General features: G+C 43.3%; 1 protein-coding gene across 3 annotated transcripts in view; it reads left to right on the forward strand.

Annotated features, from left to right (window-relative positions):
- Positions 1–20990, forward strand: part of LOC114062597 (contactin-6-like) — a 119762-nt gene that overhangs the window by 82542 nt on the left and 16230 nt on the right. For all 3 annotated transcript variants that reach the window (XM_027894213.1, XM_027894215.1, XM_027894214.1), the window contains 4 exons: positions 483–619; positions 4596–4725; positions 5756–5906; positions 19928–20055. In XM_027894213.1, the coding sequence (XP_027750014.1) occupies positions 483–619; positions 4596–4725; positions 5756–5906; positions 19928–20055 (546 nt within the window). The remainder of the gene's footprint in view (positions 1–482; positions 620–4595; positions 4726–5755; positions 5907–19927; positions 20056–20990) is intronic.

Consider the following 20990-nt stretch of genomic DNA (forward strand, 5'->3'; position numbering starts at 1 on the left):
AACCCAAGAACTCGTGCTCTCAGCCCACTGTCTCAGGTATGTGGGCAAAACAGGGAGGTAATTTTTGCACAATCCCTGATTTTATTACCTACTGGCCAAAGATTTTGATATATCCCTGTTACAAATATTCAAGTACATTTAGAGAAAGTTTGTTTTTCAGAAGTTAATGGTCTCAGTGTGTCAAGACAAGAATGTCTTGAATTTCAGGCATCTAAAAGTATTCTTTCTGTAAATTTTGGCTATAAAAATGGATAATATCTTAAACCAAACTCCCTTCCCCCAGGTCACTTGACCTCTACCAGTTTCCCAAGCTTGTCCTGAAATTTAATGCCAGGGAATTGTTGTGCAGAATTCGCCTGTACTATAAGAAGAATGTGTTGGACAGATATTAATTAGCCTTGCTCGGTTCATTAATTAATGGCAACATACCTCAAGCGAAATCACTTTTCTCCCGCTTAAAATGATTTGCATATTCTTTTCAGCACCCCCTGAATGGGATAAAAAAATCCAAAATGCCTTTCTGTCTCTCTATGACAGTTTATTTTGGGAATGTAAGGCAAAAGGAAAACCAAGCCCTTCCTACAGTTGGTTAAAAAATGGCCAGCCCCTGGTGTCAGAGGTAAGCTTCCTCTTTTCTTCTTGGTTTTTTTTCCTCATCTTTTTGCTTTTTTTCCATCATTTAGTCACAAAATTCATTTCACAGTACGTTAATTTAGTTTCCGAAAAACAGGTGAGGATTAATATATCAAAATAAGTGTAATAGCCCAAACTCTTTGCAACATAAAGCCTTGGTTCTCAAAGTTCATCTTTATTGCAAATGTATGATGTCATTATAGATAGAAACAACAATTTGTTAGTGTCATTTATCTTACAGAGCATCTAATTGCTCCAAGATATGGCAGTAGGTTAAAAATATCTATTATAATTGGTGAAAGAAGGGCTGAAGAAACACTAAATACATTTGTTAGACTTGACCTGTAACTTGGGGAACTGGGAGGATGCCAATGGACTGGAAGAGCTTTTCAGAGCTGGAACTGCAAAATGATCAGCATTAAATTGCACTTTTCTTCTGTTTCTGTTCTGAGTCTGTAGCTGGGTGGACCTTTGGTCTCCTGCAGTATGGCTGCTCTCATGCTGTGCTAATCCCTAAACTTAATTAATCAGTCAGCTCTGAAAATCAGTGAATATTGAGGGTAGTATTTGCTGGAGCTGTGTGGAGGAACAATAGACTAAAGAAAGCCATATAAAGTTGTAATGAAAAGATGAAGAAGTGCAAAATCTCCCTTAAAAGCAAACCAAGGACTAAGTGGAAAGGGAATTAGTGAAGTGGCGGGAGCGTGGAAGGAGAGGGAAGTCAATTGGAGCTCAAACACTTAAGAAACATGATCAGATCCTTAATTAGCCAGCTCTTTGAGAGCCCAGCTTCCAGGCACAATAATTCCATTTCTGTGGTGGCCAAGCTTTGGCACATCCACCCTCCGGCCCTCAGTTGTTGGCAACCTCCTGGAGAATGACTTCTGTGACAATGGCTGGGTTTGCACTGTGTGAGGCCAAGTTTTCCTCTCTTTATTAAACATCCACCCAGCATCTCTTGGGCATAAAATGGCAGGACTTACCTGGACTTACCTGTAATGCATTTTTTGCTTGGTTGGGAAAAACAATATTGTGATTTGTTTCTGTTTAGCGAGAACAGTCACAGAATAATTTCCAAAACATGTGGGGCAAATTTAGCACCTGCTGGGTTGCAGAACCAGCACTTATTGGATTTAGTAGCACTTATTTGAAAAAGCTGGAGTGGGGGCCAAGCTCCATGGACTAGTCCTAAACAGACCCAACTTTCACCTGAGGAAAATGGCCAGGATTTCCTTGGACTGCAGTTTTCCTGAGTCTGATCATTCTACTCACTGTCACCTTGGCCTGAGCAAGATTCTCCAGTTTCTCTCTCTTTAAAGGGAGCAGTGTTTAGAATCTGCTACTCTTCAATTGCATCATTTCAATAAAGAAGAATAAAATGCTTTACGGGCATGTTTTCAAGCAACATTTTCCCAGTGCTTACAGTGTGCTGTAAATGCAATACTTCAGGCAGCAAAATGCTGGGTGTTATTGCTCAGTGGACAAAATGGACGGTTTGGAGGTGAAAGGACAAGGGAGGTGTAATAAAATATTCTGTTTGTCACAGCACCTGCTGGTTGGAATCCTCACAGGAAGAATAACTCCGGATGCTTTGCACCTCGGGGCTGGTTCTGAGCGTGTTTTTTACTCTTTGTCAAACCTTTCTGCCCCATCACCTCCCTGGTCATCCCAGCGTTGTTCCTGCTTGTGTACAAGGGGTGCTTTATTCTTCCCTTTGAATGCCCAGCTTAAAAGAGCCTGCAGAGAACAGTGGGGAATTTGGGATACGTGTGGAACACTAGCGTTGCTTCAGAGGGGGGTTTATATTCAAAGGATGTTTGTAAAAATAGAAGGCATGGAGAGGATAGCAAACAGCCTGGAGGTAAAACTAAGTGTGCAGAAGATATCTGGAGCGAGAGGCTCAAAAAAACCCATTATCAGTGGCTAAGTAATGTAATGTTGTTAATTAGTTTGCCACACACCAGCCACGCAGCCCCAGGCTGTGCTCTCATCACATTTCCAAGCTAAACAAGGTTGGGCTGGGTCACTTCGTGGTTGGGAGACCTCCGAGAAAAAGCTGGAGTGTTGGAAAATAGAGCTCCAGGGCTCAATATGTGGTGTTTCCCCCTCTGCAAGAGGCAGAGAAATTCCCCCAAAAGGTCGTGGAACTGCCAGGTGTGGGGCAGCTCAGCAAGTTGGGGGGTGAACAGACCAAGAGCAGCCCTGGGGGGAAGGACTTTGGGGTGTTGGTGGGTGAGAGGCTGGACGTGACCCAGTCCAGAACCCCCACCCTGTGCCCTGGGCTGATCCTCCAGTGTGGAGAGCAGGGTAGGGGTGATTCTGTCCCTCTGCCCCCTCAGGTGAGACCCCCCTGCAGAGCTGCTCCAGCCCTGGGAACAGCACAGGGAGCACATGGAGCTGCTGCAGAGAGTCCAGAGGAGACACCAAGAGGATCAGAGGGATGGAGCAGCTCTGCTGGGAGAAAAGGCTGGGAGAGATGGGACTGTCCAGCCTGGAGAAGAGAAGCTTTAGGGTGACCTAAGTGTGGCCTTACAGAGCCTGAAGGGGCCACAAGGAACATGAGGAGAAACTATTTACAAGGGCCTGGAGTGGCAGGACAAGGGGGAATGGCTTCAAACTGACAGAGAGTAGGGTTAGATTGGATATTGGGAAGAAATTCTTCCCTATGAGGGTGGGCAGGCCCTGGCACAGGTTACCCAGAGAAGCTGTGGCTGCCCCTGGATGCCTGGAAGTGTCCAAGGCCAGGCTGGATGGGGCTTGGAGCACCCTGGGCTGGTGGAAGGTGTCCCTGCCCATGGCAGGGGGTGGAATGAGATGGACTTCGAGGTCCCTTCCAACCTAAGCCATTCTGGAATTCTATAGCATAAGTTTAGCAGTTCACAAATACATTTGAGATGCCTGGAGCTGCTGATCAGAGACTGCACTGTGTACTCTAAAAATGTACTCAGTACTCCTCCACTCCTGCTTCCAAGGCGGGAGAGCCAGACGAGAGGAGCAGCATAATCATACCAGTAATATCTGTTGTTCAAGCTTGCAGTTGGTGATGGAATTTATACTCCCTCTGGGTTTCTTCCCAAGTCATCTGTTTTGGGGAATGTTGTTTTTTTTTCTCTCTGTCTCAGTGCTACACTTTGCAGCAGAACTATTATTGTCCCCAGAGGGTAGTAATTGTAAAATCACCAAATATTTAGCTTTAAGTTATGATTGCAGCATGAAACAGGCTTTCTTCTGTTTTCCAAAGTAGAGCAAATAAAACTTCTTTTGATACAGCAAACTCCAAGCTCTGCTCCAGATTTACCTGCTGTGCAGTCCCCTCTATTTCAGCAGAATTGCACCAAGGAAAGGTGGTGTGTATAGAAATCCAAGCTCTGAGGAGAAAGCTCTCCCTGTGCTCTGAGGGCCTTCCTGTGGGTTTCCAATTGGAATTTAAGTGTTGGCTTTCAGCAGAGCTTTTCCAGTGGCTCATTTTTTCTGTGACTTTTTTGGTCTGGAGATATTTGAAACGTCCCCATTACTGGAGCACCTCTGTCTCCCGTGGAGCTTTTTTTGATCCTCTTTTTTGGGGTGTTGAGAGCCCTGTGGAAGATGCCCCAGCGAGGAACAGCTGTCCCTGCCCTGAGGCAGCTCCTTCTGTGTCATCTTCACGGTGAAGCACAACCAAAGATCCACAGCTCAGCAGTGCAGGGAGACACGTGGACAGCTGGAACATCTGGGCAAACCCGCCCAAAGCAACCACTGTAACGTGTGCCTGGATTTCTTGACGAGTTTGAAGAGCTGAGAGGGCTGAAAGCACACCCACCATCACCCAGCAAGGTGCAAATCACATTTCTGGTGTGTTCAACCGCGTTGCTTCCAGAAAAGCAACGTTCCTGCTTCTGAATTGCAATCAGGTGCATCGGAGTGAGAATAAAAAGAGCTTTTGTTTGTACACTCAGAGTTTTGCTGTGTTTTTCTTTTGTCAGGAGAGAATCCAAATAGAAAATGGGACTCTTATCATACCTATGCTGAATGTGTCAGACTCTGGCCTCTATCAGTGCGTGGCAGAAAACAAGTACGATACGATTTATGCCAGCGCTGAGCTGAGGGTGATGGGTGAGTAAATGTCACTAAAATGAGTCTAAAGGACACTCTGAAAAAAAAATCTGAATTTAAGAACAGATGAAATTCCACCTGGCACCTCAAGCCTGTTGATATTTCTTTGCTGTTTGCTCTTCACTCATGTGCAAATGTGGTGGGGTTTTTTGGTTTTTTTTTAAGTTTAATCTCGTTTGGGGGAAGAATTTAATCCATGTGTGGTCTTTTTTTTATCACATGCACACAAGTTTAATGAATGCTGCTTCTTGCTTATTTTGAGTTATTAAGAGTTATTCTGCAGGTTTAAAAGTCAGTTTAGAAAGAGGGGAAAATAGTTTTAGCTATAAACAAAGAGCATATGGCAAATATGTACATAAAGAAATAACATGTAACAAGGAATCTCATTAATGTTTGCCAGAGATGCAGATGAAATGGAATTTGTTCTTATAAAAGTATTCTCATCTAGATATCCAAACACAAAGTTTGCTCAACAGCCAAATATTAGTGAAACCAGTAAAACACAGACTCTAAGAGCACCCAACTGTTGCACAGGTCTTGTGTTTTCTCCTCCTCCAAGAGTGAATTTTCATAGAAAATGCTGGGAGAATAAACATATTTTCAGGAAACAGTGGATATTTGTGAAAAGAAAGCCATAGTAAAGCTGTGTTTGTAATGGAATATTCTCTGCAGATGAGTAAAGGTGTCTGGATCAGGAGTGAGATGTTTATCCTGCTCAGGAACCTCGCTCTTCATCACAGACCTGTTCTCCCAGTCTCCAGATAAACCTCAGGAAAGATTGCCACCCAGTCTCTAGTTCAGAAACAGCATAAATAAAATCACTACACAAGAGACAATGAATTTAATTCTTCGGTACTCAAATACATTTTTCATGGTAGATTTATATGTATTTTGCAGGAACCTCAAAAGCAAAGCAATTATTGACTTCACCTGCTGTGTAACTCAAAGAGAAGAATTCAGTAAATTCATTTAGTATCTCGCCAGCTGAATATTGTTCTGCCCTCCTTTCCTCTTCTTTCTCCGTTTTCAGCTGCAGCTCCCGATTTTTCCAAAAATCCCGTGAAAAAAATGTCGGTTGTTCAAGTGGGAGGCGAAGTTACCATCGGTTGCAAGCCCAGTGCTTCTCCCAGAGCTGTCATCACCTGGAGAAAGGGCTCGGAGCTTCTGCACCCCAACAAAAGGTACCGCCACAAACTGCTGCTTTCATAACACCATTGAAACCTCACTGAAGCACAGCTGGCTTGGTATTGCTTTTGACAGCTCACTGACAGAAAGCTTTGATGCCAGAGGGCTGTTTTGTCTCTGGCAGTGGCCACGGGTGGATGTAAAGCTGGGGAGAGCAAAGCCCGAGCGAACCCACGTGGGGAATCGCGCCGTCTGAGCGATCCCGTCCATCAGCACCTCGGCAGAGCTGATGGTTCCCACACACGGAGTGGGAGCCATCAGGGGAGGCTTCAGGGAAGCAAAATACACCCCCAGGCTGTGGCATGATTGCTCTGCTGTGCAGATTGTGCAATAACCCACAGCGAAATCAGCCGCCCTGTTCTGTCACTCCCGTTTAGGCCCAGCTTAGCCACTGGCTCAGCAGACTGGTGCACTCCTCACCAACTGGTTTGGGCTCACATGGCCTTCAGTGGTGAGCAATAGCTTATTTCTGAGTTGCCAGCACCACCTACATCGTTATATTTCAAGGAGTGTTTGGACAACACTTTCAGGCACGTGGAGTTGTCCTGTGCAGAGCCAGGAGCTAGACTCGATGATCCCCGTGGGTCCCTTCCAGCTCAGGGTATTCTGTGATTCTGTGATTACAAACAATGCCAAATAAACGGTAAAATTTTAAAATCAGAGTGGGTTACTGACATAGGCTGTGAATATTACACCCAACACACAGCCCTGAAGGTATTTCCACACACAAACGCAGGCAGATGGATGACACAGGTGTCTCAGAACTGCTGAGAAGGGCTGAGGATCCTGCTCAGCCTCTCCTTCAGATCACCAACACAACAGCAAAGCTCTCTTGTCCCATTCTGTTGTCAGGCTTTGAAAACCACAGTCAGTAATTCATAAAGCCCTGGGAGCTGAACACCACATTTTACACACGGGACCAGTTGCTCAAGGAGGGTCAGTTTGGGTCACATAAGACTTAAAATTATTATAATTCACTAAAAGATTATCCAAAGCTCTGACACAAAGAAATCTTACTTATGGTATGCTGCACTAATGTACAATGCAGATAAAAGTAAATCAGAGGAGTAGTTATGAAAGTGCAAATCTGAGAAGAATTTTTCATTGGTACTGGCAATGAAACAGAAAAATTTGGGTGGTCAGTCCATGCCAAGGGCATAGAAAACTTCCCAGTGTTTTTTCCCCTTTTAGAAGTGGCAATTTTATTTTATGATGAAAAATATTTTTGTAACTAGTGTTCAGTCAGATATGATTTGTATTTTGATTCTATGGTCTATTCAACAGGCTGAACTAAGCCTAGATCTTGAGGTTCCAGTACTCTGATATTCCCCATCTGATTCACTTATAAAAAAAATATTTACACATTACTCACAGTATTTACTCGTGCTTCTGTATTAATTTCCTAACAATAATTCTAAGCACACTGTAATTTCTGAGCATCCCAGAAGGCCCCTGTAGCTCTGCAGGAGTAAACAACAGGAGCAGGATTTACAAAGGGAGACAGTGTTTAAACTCTCTGTGTGCAAAACATTATTACCAGGGTGGCCACTGGTGCAAAGTGGAATTTATGAGGCTTTTTTGATTATTAAATGACAAAACAGCTAATGCTGTGGTTTAAAAGGAGAGGAAATAAATCATCTATCCACTGTTATTCCAGAGATCTGTGACAGAAACCACAGTGAAATAAGGGGGTTTGTGGCTGTAAATACGTGGCTAATTAAAGTGCTCCGTTTACACTGGTCTTTGGTCATAAAGAAGAGAAGGAACCTGCTCTGCCTTTCTCCATATATGTGATTAAACCCTGCCATGTCACATACAGATTAACTATTTTAACTAAAGCTCAGCTTATTTCTGCTCCCATTCTATTGTGCACCAATTATCGTCTTTATGGACTCCTTTAGTAGGCTTTTTTTTTTAAATATTTGGTTGGGTTATAGGTGCTAAAAAAGGAAATACCAATCCCTCTCAGCTCTGGCAGCCAAACTGTGATGGACACACTGCTAAATGAGTCAGATCACGGAACTCCTCTGGAAGAATTTTGACAAATTCAATCTTTTGTTACAGAAATAGTGCAACTCAACCTATTCCACCCAAAGGGGGAAGAACGTTCTTTCTTTTTCACCTACTCCCTTTAATTCATGGTAATATTTTATTCCTGATAGTCCTGAATATGTGGTGACTGCTCTCCCTGCTCAGCTGAGCTCTTGGTATGACAAGAGAACCCTGCTTTATAATAAATTTAGTTGGTGAGTGTGTAAAGAGAAGTGTGCTAAATAGGAAACTCTAAAATAGATCACCCACATTAATGAAAGCACCATTAAATGTTGTTTTTATTGGATTTCCTCAGAGGTTTTTTATAATCAGTCATTTTTAAGCTCATGAAGCTGCTGTATTTCAGCCCCTGCCTTTTGAAAAAAAAAAAAAAATCTTAAAATTTCTTGAAGTGTAATTTTCTGCATCTCTTGCCAGATCCAGCAGAGAAGGTTCTCAATCCCCTTTTGGGGGCACTAGGAGTTTCCTCCAGCCCCACTTGTCTCTCCCATCCTCTCTGCAGCTCAAACACATCATTCCCCAGATTTTCAACAGCTTGTTTGCTCTGGTTACTGTGAGATACCTTACTGCTTTCGCAGCGTGCAAGTCCTTCAGAAATTACCAAAGTAAATATTTTTTATATTAGATAGTGAAACAAAGCCTGAATATACCAGTGCCAGATCTGCTTATTGTTCCCAATCCTCTCCATGGAGTATTCCCCTTCAAATTTTTCGGAAGTAGCTTCGTTTCACCCTCACTGATATGGATTAATCTCTGAGCGTGGGATTTATCTCTGGTCCATCCTGCTGGCCACCTTAGAGAGGGGATTCAAGGTTATCAGCTGCAGGAATCAAAAAGAAATCCCCCAGTTGGCTAATCCTGGCTGGTTTCACCTGCTCCCTCTCCACGTGATCCCCAATCAGCTCATCTGGATCACCTGCCAGGACAGTTCCGAGTGCTCTTTTGGGCAATTAACCTCCTTCTTTTGGGTCAGAATCTCGAGAAATGGGGGTTTATGATGAAATGGACAACTATTGGTTTGCCCTTTGCAGAAGAAATGACTTTTCCTGGCCTGTGCTGGGGAGTTTTTTAGCTCAGTGCAGAAATGAAATGCAACAAAGAACGAGCTTTGTGCTCCCAACTCCCTCCCTGTGGAGTCTGACACAGACATCAACTGTTTTCATGTGTGTCATATTCTTACTGTGTGCAAAGGGAGGGTTTTTTTTTTTTTCATCTCTCTCCTCACTTCTATCATCTGGCGTCCACTGAGGGAAAGAAAGACTGGAAGGGAGCGATTCATATACTAAATAAGACAAATTTTCAAGTCTAGACGCCGCTCTCCTCACAAACGTCTGCCTTAAGCGCCTCCAGTGAATTCAGGATCATGGAAAAGTCATCTCCCAAAAACTCTTTTTGATTGAAGCATTTCAATGAACGGGGGAATTGGAGGTCATTTTGCTTTGCCAGGGAGAGGTGCTGTTCCCCCAGCACGGGCTGAGGCAGCGAATGCACACAAACATATGGGATTCGCTTCCCTCGGAATTTCAATGAGGAGAGCTGAGACATGAGGTAGGCTGAAGGAGTGCATTAGTCATATACAGCACTTTCCATGCATTAATAATCAGTGATAAGCAAATATTCGTAATTTAAGTTGTGGAAGGGGGGGGACTGGGCAATAAGGATATTTAGGGAATCAATTAAATATGCTCGGTTCTTGTTGGCTCCAAGACTTGCTTGTAGGACACAGTTCAGTCTCATCTCTGTGAAGGATGGTTGGGGATCCTCTGCCATAAATAAAGCTGCTCCAGGTGGTGAATTCTCTTTCCTGTGGCCCGCTTGGTTTTGGTGCTTTACACTCAAGTTGCTGCCATTACTCAAAGGAAACAGGGCAGAATGATCGAGCACCACAATGAGAAGCTGTCTGTCAACAGCCCTCTGCAAAATATTTAATTCTGCAACCAGTCATCTGCAGAGAGAACTGAGCAGATGAGTTGTGGCTGGGTGGGGGATTTATCTGGTGATTCCCGAGCTCCTTGAGCTGCCCCTTGGAGCCTCAGAGTCAGGGGGGTTCTCCTGATCCCAGGGCAAACACAAGGACCCAGCAGGTTTTATTCCTAAAGGGTTGTGTCTATTCACAACCCTGTGACCCACCTGGACAGGACCTTTCTCCTGCCACCTTTTCAGCTGTCTTGGCCATCATCTGCTCCTGCCTTCCCTCTGCTGCTCCCCCGTCCACAGCCAGATTCCAAAACCAGGAGAGTTGTAAGACATTTAAATTTTTTGTTATTTTGGGGGGGAAAAAGTGTCTTGTTTCTGTGGATAGAATTAGACGAATAGGGAGTTGAAAAATCAGGAGAATTTAAAATCTCTGTGAGCAGGGGAATGGCTGGAGCTGTGCAGGGCAGGCTCAGGGTGGATCTCAGGGAAAGGTTCTTCCCCCAGAGGGTGGTTGGCACTGAACAGGCTCCCCAGGGCAGTGGGCACAGCCCCAAGGCTGCCAGAGCTGCAGGAGGGTTTGGATGATCCTCTGGGGCACAGGGTGGGATTTTGGGGGTGTCTGTGCAGAGCCAGGGGTTGGACTGGATGATCTTTGTGGGTCATTTCCAGCTCAGGGTATTCCATGATTCTATAATTATTGATAAACAGGCAAAGCCCTCAATCCACTGATCAAATACAACATATAAAATATATTGCCTGTGAAACAGCATTTCAGCTGGAGCCAATTTGAGCACAAATGTGTCAGGGCAGTCCAGCAAACTCCAGTGAAACATTTCAATTACCAGAATGTCAGTTCTGTTGGTTCAGCTTCCACAATATCCCTTATCTTTAAAAATAAATAATAAAAAAAAACCCTCTGCTTGTGGAGGAATCGAGACAAAATGGATGGAAAATTCCAAAATTTGCACTAGTCTGCTAACAAAGGAGGAGATTGATGTCACTTAACTTCTCTTTAGCTGAAGTCAATATGCAGCCTAAGGGAGTTATTTACTTTTCCTTGGCAGGTGCCTCCATCTCAAATGAGACACCGAAGTTTTAGCTGAGCAAAGCTGGGGGAATGAAACTTATCCACAGCGTCTGAAAAAAAACCCCTCTGCCTGTATTGAAGTCAAATTGATGAGCAGCACAGGCAAAGAGAAGCTTTAGTTGTCAGGCTGTTTATTGCCACAAACCAAAATATTTGGCCACAAAAAAAAAATATTTCAGTGCTTTGTGCATAGAAAATACTCTGGATATTTGTATTCTGGAAGCAAGTTTTATACAAAGTATATTTTTCTTATGCTATTCCAGCACTTACCATTTTATTCCCAGCTTTCCAGGTGAATAGCAATGGGATATTAATTTGACTATTATTTTATTTTTAAGTCTGGTTTTTTGAAGCTTGGATTAAGTGTATCTGTGTTTTTATCCTTCTTGCTTTCCTACCACGAGAAGCTTTGCATAGCTTTGATGAGCTGCCTTAACCCTTCTATCTTATCAGTGTCTGTGTGCTTGTAAAGAAGTTCATTTCCTATTTTAGTATTTAAATAGAGCACTTGAAGTATGGGCACCAGCAATCAGAGCAATTCCAGCTATCTCAGACACCACTGCTGTAAGTCAACATGAATACAAATTAAGCTTATCTCTTGATGAAACTCTGCCTTTGCTTAGGGAGCCAATGGAATTGATTCCACATCTGCTAAATTTGATTAATCACTTCAGCCCCGTTCCTTCCTGACAAATAGATTGACAGAAATCAAAAGAGCAGATTTACCTGCCTGCTCTCAGGGCTTGCTCTGAACTTCCATGCTAGGACATTAAAACTCCTACAAAACCTGGGATTGCTGTTTAGAGTTGTTTTTCATCTGCAGCGCATTTGGTTCCAACCAGGCAAACAACCTTCCTGAGGGAGTGGGGAGAGCTGCAAGGAAGGGAAAACACGAGTGAAACACGAGGAGGGACACACGAGGAGAAGGAAGAACGAGCACAGATGAGGGGAGGAAAAAGACAATATTTTATTTTTCCTCCTTTATCCTATTTCCCTTTGGTTTACCCCCCTCTCTGCTCTCTTTGCTTTTGAAGTGAACCCACTGCAGAGACACAAGAAGGCAGGAGGGGACTCCCATTGGTACCTGACCCCACGAAATGCTGGAGGGCAGCAGGCAGAGGGTGTTAGCGCAGTGGAAGGCACCAGAAAAGGGCTTTTTCCTTTCTTTTCTCCTTCCTTGGACAGTTTCACAGTGGAACAAGCCAATAAACCTAATTTCTCTGTTTATTGCTGACTACTCAGAGCAAGTTCAGCACGTGAGAGAGCGTGAGCACGGGGGGAGCAGATGAACCATATGTTCTGAGTGTGAGAAAGGATGAAACCCTGCCTGATGCTGGATTTATGACAGCTCCCCTCTGCGTGACACCTCTCCAATACAGTTTTAGATTGTTCCCACTCATCCTGGGAACCTTGCTAAGGTGAGCCTTTCCAGGGGCTGTCCTGCACGCCAAGCTGGCCCGAGCAATCTGTCACTCTTCCACGTCACGTGGAGCTGCAATAACCCAACCCCAGCGAACGTCAGTGCTGGGCCCTCTCTCCCTTTGAGCTCCTGTCCTGTCCCTGCCTCGTGCACATGTTCTGATTGATGTTCAGGGCTTCATCCAAAGCCAGATAATCTCCTTGGAGTTTTTCCATTGGCTTCAGCGGGCTGGGAATCAAGGTTCCTAATTATGAGCTTGCACAAAACAAAACAAAAAAAAAATAATGAGAGATTGCAACCTTCTGTGCTCCTCTTGCAGTCCAAGTTGTCCTGCCATGCACATCATTACTGCTGCACTCTGCTGGGGAGTGCTGCTGTAGCATACAAAAATACCAGGATTGGATGGAAAACGTGCTGCACAGGCACCAAACAAAAGATTTTGATCCCAACATTTTCAAGCAAAATGTAATTTAGAGGTGACAGATCAGGGTATGCTGAGGAGGGGATATAAAATGAGATACTGAATAATCAGTGGAATAATCAATACTCTGAGCTGGAAGGGACCCACAAAGATCATCACAGTCCAACTCCTGGCCCTGCACAGGACAAACATGAACTGGGCATGAGGAACAAAGAGTCTTCCAGGGAGGAGTTTCTGGGATCATTTTCAGTGTGAAGAGGCAGCACAGAAACAGCACCTTGAACAAGTGGCTGATGTTGGGCCAAGCACCGGCCACAAAGCCATGAGGTTTGCAGGAGGATACCAACAGCTCTGCTTTAGCCACAGAGTTTTATCACAAGGAAATACTTTGCTGTGAGAACTAAAACTCTTCTCAGATTTTCCCTGAGAGGGAAATCTGAGAGAGGAAAGGAAAAGCTTAAGGGACGCTCACAAGTGACAGAACGTGACTCACACATTAAGAAGACATAAAATTTCTGTGCTATTTTGAGCAAGGATGTGGGTCTAAGTGAACTATATGTGGTGCCTCTAATTGCGTCTCAAAAATTCACCAGCCCAGGCAGGGTTTTCTGCAAGCCAGGGAAGGTGTCCCTGGAAGGGAGTGGAACAAGATGAGCTTTAAGGTCCTTTCCAACCCAAACCATCCTGGGATTCTCTGATTCTGTTTTGTGGGTGAGTTTCCAGGATTTCTGAAATCAAGGCAGTACCACACCGGTGTCAGCTCCTTGTTTGTACAGAATCCTTTCGACCTCACAGCAGGTTTTATTGTGCTTTTCCTTTTGAGACAGGTTCTGACAAGCAGATAGGGAAGAAGTGTCCTGTAACTGAATTAAACTCCCATGCAGAGGGTAATTCAGAGCCTTATGTAGTGTTTAAATTCCACTTAAGTCCCATATTAAGGGCTTAGTTTTACATCTGGAGTGAATTTGGCTGTATGAGTGGCTGTGTCTGAGCTCCTAATGGTGTCTGGATCATCAAAATGATGATTAATGGTGGATTAGAACCCTGGTAGTGTGGCCAAACCATCCTGTGCTGAAAGAACTTCTGTCTGATGTAGTGGAGTTGCAAAGATTTCATAAAACCAGCAGAACTTGTAGGAAGACAGAAATCTGGCAACTGTTTTATTTGGCAATTCAGTTCACTTTCTATTTTTCTTTCCCCCACACACAGAGGTGCTGTTGCCCAGTATTCCCTGGCTGCAAATTCTGACATGTGTTACTACAATAGATTCAGGCACATCTCTACAGATATGGTATTTTTGAAGCTTTTTTTTCTTTGGTCATCACATAAAAACATCTGCCTCACTTATAATCCTTGAGTATGTTAAAGACAGGGCAAAACAATGTGTGCTGGTTTGTGTTAAAGGCAGTTGCAGCTCCTAAAAATACTGGATTTTCTCTGGAAGCCTTGTGAGGGAGTGTGGCTCAGTTCAGATGTCTGTATATATTTACATAAATAAATATTTGTGGTCCCAAACTGCAGAGATTTGATGCAAAACTAATTCTGGTTTTAGGAAGAGAGGGGAATTTCTAGAAATAGGAAGGAACAGTGTTATAGCATCACCTTGTATGAATTCTAATAGTACTCTTTTCTAAACTATTTTAATAAGAGTATTCAGCAAGATTGTGTAATGTTGTTTTGATCCAAATAGTTAAAAGATTATAATGGCATTTGTTTTATTTCCAGATAATTGTCAGTCAACCCTGAAGCTCATTTATATCAGCATGCAGATAAAGAAAATCTTTTAAGCATAGTTTATTAAATGGCAATACTATTAGCATACAAATTACCCTCGGAATAGAATAAACAGGTACAAAGATCATTAACATATGATACAGACAGTCAGATCTCAGATGGGACTCAGTGGGACCTTTTCAAAAATACCAGGGCTGTCATCAGCAGGGACAAGTCATTCACTCAGTCAAACTTTACTCACATTTCCATCTGCATAAATCACTGTAATTCTGAGCCTCTTGGGAGCTGTGCTGTTCCTGCCCCTCACTCTCTCCCCTTTGTAGTTTTTAATTCAGCCTCCCTCCTGCCTCTCAGTCTTTGTAAAATTAGACAAGTCAGATATTGTCTCAGTGTCTGCCGAAATTTATAAACAATATATCTTTGCACAGCCTGGAAAGCAGGAGTGGGTTTGCTCCTGAGCAGCAAAAAGGGGGGCTGAGAAGACACGGTTTCAAATGGGATTTCGCAGATAATAAAAATTACTTTGCCTCTGATTCCATCAGATCCAGATTCTTCCCTTTTATCTGCTCAGTGGCACGGCCATGGCTGCACCAACCTCGGGAGGTGTCAGGGAGTAGAGGCAGACAGGAGACCAGGAGAGGGGATCTTTGCAGGAATAATCAGCATTCCTTTATTTTGGGAAGGAATTGTGCCCTTGGAGAGATCGGTGCCCTCCTGGCAGTGCTGGAATCTGGGCCTCGATTCACCCCCAGTTTTACACCAATCCATCTCAAGCAGTCTAGATGGGGATTTCAAAGGCATTTTCTGGGCTGGATCCACGCATTTCACATCCATGAATTAACATCCTACCCCTCCCCAAAACAGCTCGGTTGAACAATCCAGCAGTGCCCAAACCTACCCCTGCTGCACTTCCAAATCCAATAACCTGACTCCTCTTTCTTTCCTCAGGTTTTATTGTTCTCTCAGCCTTGTTAAATACATATTATTCTTTCATGCTCTTAAGATCAAAGCAAATAGCCATCAACAATCTTTTGTTCACGTGAGACAACACACGGGGAGCTGGTTTGTTTGGCCTGGTTAATTAAAAGCTGCACCTATCATCCCTGCTTGATTTCTCGAGTTCTTAACTTAAAAAGTATGTGTGACAATTTTAATGAGCTCTCACTTCTTCCCAGCCTGGTGTCTCCTGCACAAACTTTGCAGATTCCTCTTTTTGAACATCACACAGAGCTCTGACTCCAGCAGGTCCTGGGGAGGCTGTTTTTTGTTTTCCCTTCCTGCACTTGGTGTTCATCATTTCTGCTGGTGGAGTCACTCAGAGGGGACTTTCAATACTTACATGTAGTGGTTTTAAACTAAAAGAGGGTGATTTAGAATTAGGCTTATGCTCAAGCAATCCCTTGCTGCATCAGAGCTTTATGAACAGCTGTGTCCTGAGATCTTCCTTCTCCCCCTTTCTCAGGGAGGAGATCCATTCATTAGATCCACTTCAGATCTCCTGCTTTTTGTCCCTTATTTATTTACAGAGAGAAGTCCAGTTTTCCTGACAGGCAAAATACTCTCCTTGCATTGTATTGGACAGGTTCAGCTTTTCTGTCTTGGAATTACCCTGTCTTCTGATGCAGCTGCTAAGAATTATTATCTCCAGCCTTCACACAGCCTAAAATGTTGTGAAAAGTGCTGGCTTTCAGCAAGCCTTTCAGCAGGTGAGACAGCATTTCACAGCTTCTTTTTAAGCCATTTGTTAGAGCTTGATCCAAAGCCCATTAAAGGAAATATTCCCACTGCCTGCTGCATCCCAGCTCTCTTATTTGAAAGACAAGTGGAAGAGGACAAAGTGCAGCCCCTCTGAACCCACCCAGGGTGGAAAGTCGTGGCTCTGAGGGAGTTGATGGCAATTTTGTTGTTGGTGGCAGTAGTGGCAGTTTTTCACTTTTTTTTTTTTTTTTTTTTTTGTCTTGCATCTGAAATGTATCATCTTGATTTTTGTCCAGGCTCTGTTTCTCATCCCTCTCCTGACCCAGACCTCAGGACAGCTGGAAATTTCTCACTTTTTTTTTTTTTTTTTCCTATTTTCTCTAATCCCCTTCCCCACTACACTAATCACTCTGGAGTCCTTTGTGCTCTTAGATAAATTCTGCCTGGGTGTCTTATTTACTGCTCACTCTCTAATTGTTGTTAGGTAGCCTGACCCATTTCAAACAGCTCCCAGGTTTTTCCTAGCACATGGGTTTTCTCTGCTAAGCTCTGTTTTGATCCATTGAAAGAGCCGTTCCATCCTCAGCCTGCCCAGCCATTGAAATATTGTTTCAGAACAGCATTTCTTCAGATCAAACATCACCTTTGTCAGCTCTTGAGTGGGTACAAACCACTCTTAGTGGATAAATTAGAAAAATGGGAATTATTCAGGGCTCAGATCCACATGAAGCATAGAGGGGGAAAATCTGAGTGAGACATGACTAAACTTCAGTGGAAAAGCTGCAGTCAGAGCCTGTGCTTTCAAAGCTTGTCATCCTTTGCTATTCTATATTTCACAGCCCGTTTTTCCTCTGTATTTATATCCATTGAAGCTTTTGGGGGCTGAGATTCTCTTCTCTTTTTGCCTCGTGCTCGCTTTTGGATTCTAATTTGCACCTAAGAGCTTTTAGGTGCAACTACAGTAAAAATAACAGGTCATCAATATTTGATGGAGAGAAAGACACCACAGTGGCTTGTTATAACTTATGATTCAGGGATCCAATTTATGAACATTTGCTGATTCACACTCGAATCTCTTTGGATGCTGTTTGATGAACACCATATGTTACCCAACCACTCGCTTGCATCCACTGTTTTATCACCAGCAATTTCTACTGATGATGTTTTCTGGTGGCTGGTGAAAGCTGATGGGAAGAAATGCATCATTAATGCAAAAAAAAAAAAATATGGCAGAGGCAGAGTGGAATACTTGAATTTCTTCATATTTAAGCCTGCCTTTAAAATAGTGTCTCCTTGTGTGTCCCCCTGCCAAGAGGGAGAGACACCCACGTGTCCTGTCTTGACGCAGAGTTGTCCCAGCAGCAGGAAGGCCTCATGGTATGGAATCACAGGATCACAGAACATCCTGAGTTGGAAGGGACCCATAAGGAGCATCAAACCCAACTCCTGACCCCAACAATCCCATCCTGTCCCTGAGAGGATCATCCAAAGCCTCCTGGAGCTCTGGCAGCCTTGGGGCCGTGCCCGCTGCCCTGGGGAGCCTGTTCAGTGCCAACCACCCTCTGGGGGAAGAACCTTTCCCTGAGATCCAACCTGAACAGCTTCGTTCATCCTTCCTTATATAAAAAAAATGTCATTTAGTTGATACATCACTGGATTGAAGAGTGCATATTTTTTTTTTTTTGCTTCCTATTTTGCTCTGCTCAAGTTTATTATGGATCTACAATGGATTTTTAAACCTGAACTTATTTCCTCTCCGTTCTACAAATGTTCAGCTAACAGCTGCTGCAGTACCTGGTGATTATTGCCAAGGAAACAAAGATTTTCCATTGAAGCCTAAATCCTTTTCCCTCTCAGCTCCATAGCCCAGTCACAGCATGCCCAGAACCACGGGAACACCTCGGCTTCTCTCATTCCTAAATCCACCTTGCCCTGCTCAGGGGCAGATCTTTCAGCAGGGTAAGGTCAGATGGGTGTGGGGGACATGAAACTGGGGGGATCTAAGTGAAAAGTTCCCCAGAAATCCGAGTCTTATGCTTCTTTTCATCCCTGAGAGGCTGGAAGAGTGTGCAGGGAAGCAGGACAAGGTCTGATGTGTGTTCCTCATGTAGCTACAAGTGTATAAATCCCCAAGTGGAAAGCAGGGAGACACTGTGATGGGGGTTTTTTTTGTGTGTGTTTAATGGTTCTGATTCTACTGCCAGCTTCAACTTCTGCTCCTGTGATTGTTCATTCCCTTTAATAATTCATTAAATCACCCAATCTTATGTTGTTAGTAATAAATATTAAATACCCAAGCTGTGATGCATGAATGAGATATTTTCTATTTTATAAAAGGATTCTTGTATTAGAGTAAAATGCCAATTAAAAGAGGAATATAAAAAATGATGCAGTGCTGTTGTGAGTGCTGGAATGAATGCAGCCTGGTTTCCTGTGGATTTGTGGCTGGATTTTGACAGGTGTCAGCAAGTGTGGCATTTGAAGGCAGCTCTTCTGTGGTTGGGGGCAGATTTTTTTAGACCTGTTCAGGGGTGTGTTTACTAACAAAAGGAGCTGAGATCCTGAACCCATTTTTATAAAACTTCCAGGAGCTTCATGTCTTAAATTTCTTCTAAACCCAGATAAAATTTGGTCAAGGACTTCCACCTGTACCAGGTGCAACACATAGATGAAGAACTGAGAAAAACAGTAACAAACCGTCACAGGATAATATTTTTCTGTGCAAAAGTTCATTGTTTACCTAATTCAGTTTTCATTTTCAAATTCTCTACTTAAATATATGTGTTTGGTGTGTTCTGAAGAAGATCCCAAAATCCTGAAGAACTTTGTGGGTAAAAGCTGGAAGATGCCAGGCAAAGAGTGAGAGCTTATCCAGGAAATCATATTCCAATCTCTGGACTGACTTACATCCTAAAGCAGCATCTCATGGGCTTGAAGAATCATATGAACAAGACCAAAAGTTAATTTTGTCCATAAAGCCTGGGAGTGGTCCTGAATTTACTATTAAATGCAATTTCCCCAGGACTCTGGAAACTGGTGCAAACATCTTGGTGACTGATAAGAGGGTTTAGGGACCCTGTGAGATAATGATGTGTTTTATTTGGCTCCATGGCTTGTGGGGTGGCATTTTGACATTTCAGTCAGTCTATTAATATCCTTTAATAATTATCCTGACAACTGGGCTCAGACACAACCTTATAAGGCTTGAAAAAAAAAATATTCCCCCTTGGTAAAATACAGCACAATTAACTAACAAGTTAAGACTTCCTTCTTTCTCTTGAGACTACGGATTTTTGTGCCAGAAAGTCAGCTGGAAAAGTTAGTGATCAATCCCTATATGTCAATATAACATTGTTAATACAGAAATCAAGACTAAGCAGAGGTGAAAATTGGTTGATACATATTCAGCTGGTCGAGGGAGAGGAAAGATTTCAATATTAAGAGTAGTGTGGCATTTTCATCTAATAGAAATCTTTTTCTCTTCTGGTTTTCTATTGTTGCCCAGAGAAGCTGTGATTTCCACATCCCTGGAAGTGTCCAAGGCCAGGTTGGACGGGGTTTGGAGCAACCTGGGCTGGTGGAAGGTGTCCCTGCCCATGGCAGGGGGTGGAACGAGATGGACTTTAAAGTTTCTTCCAACCCAACCCATTCTGGGATTCCATGGTTCTCTTCTCTTTATTTTTCCCAGGGTGATGTTCCTGGAGGATGGCAGCCTCAGGCTCTCCAACATCACCAGGGCAGATGCTGGAGTGTTCACCTGTGTAGCAACAAACCAGTTTGGAGTGGCCAGGAATTCCGGGAACCTGATTGTGAAAGGTACTTTGGGATTTTCTTCTGTGCAACAAGATGAGCTTTAAGGTCCCTTCCAACCCAAACCACTCAATGATTCGAATTTATAACTCTCTTTTTTCCTTAATGTTCTTGTTTTCAGTGCTGTCAGAGTAACTGCAGCCTGCAGGGGTGACCTCCTCCCCACCCTGCTGCAGCTGGTGATGGGAAATCTTTTCCATACTCATCTTCCGAAAGATCAATTAGCACTGATGCAGCACAAGGTGTGAGCTGAGATGATGCCACAGCACAAGCCAACAATGAATAAACCAAGAAGTTTAGGGTTTAGGCAGCTCTTTGTTAAGGTTCTGTGCCATTTCACATGCCACATACATTGGAGCAATATGGAAAAATCACATTAAAACATGAAAAAAAAATTTAGTTTGGCCTTTATGAAGTTTATTAAAACACTGAGTAACAACATGGTATAAAAATGATCTTGTTTGCAGGGAACATTTGTTTTTGTTTCCCCTCTGGAGAAGTTTTGGCTGTTCAATTATAGGCCTCATTGCTTCAGCATTATTTTCAACTGAAATGTCAGAACTTGGAAAAGCATATCTAATGTGCAAATTAAGTTTATTGCTGCTCATTGAGTTGTTTATTCTTTGTGGAAGAAGTCTTTATTACACCTCCAGCACTCACAACCTCTTCTCTCTTTTCTCCTCTGAAATGGGATTTGCCATATAATGCATGTCTGCTGTTGCTAAGCAAGAGAGATAACACAGACCCAAGAGCTTTTAAGAAGATTTTAAGAGTATTTGGGGTGAAAGTCATGGAGACAAATCCTTAAAAGAAGCAGAAAATATCACAGAAGTGAACCCTGCATCAGTGGGATCGCTGGGTGTGAGGAGGATGAAGAAGAGGTTCAAGAAGATGATAATACCATAATAATATTCATGTTTCCCCTCTAAGTGTCATTTATG

This window comes from Empidonax traillii, unplaced genomic scaffold, assembly GCF_003031625.1.
Source record: "Empidonax traillii isolate 1590-97213 ecotype Southwest subspecies unplaced genomic scaffold, ASM303162v1 scaffold420:size724490, whole genome shotgun sequence".
Classification (NCBI taxonomy): domain Eukaryota; kingdom Metazoa; phylum Chordata; class Aves; order Passeriformes; family Tyrannidae; genus Empidonax; species Empidonax traillii.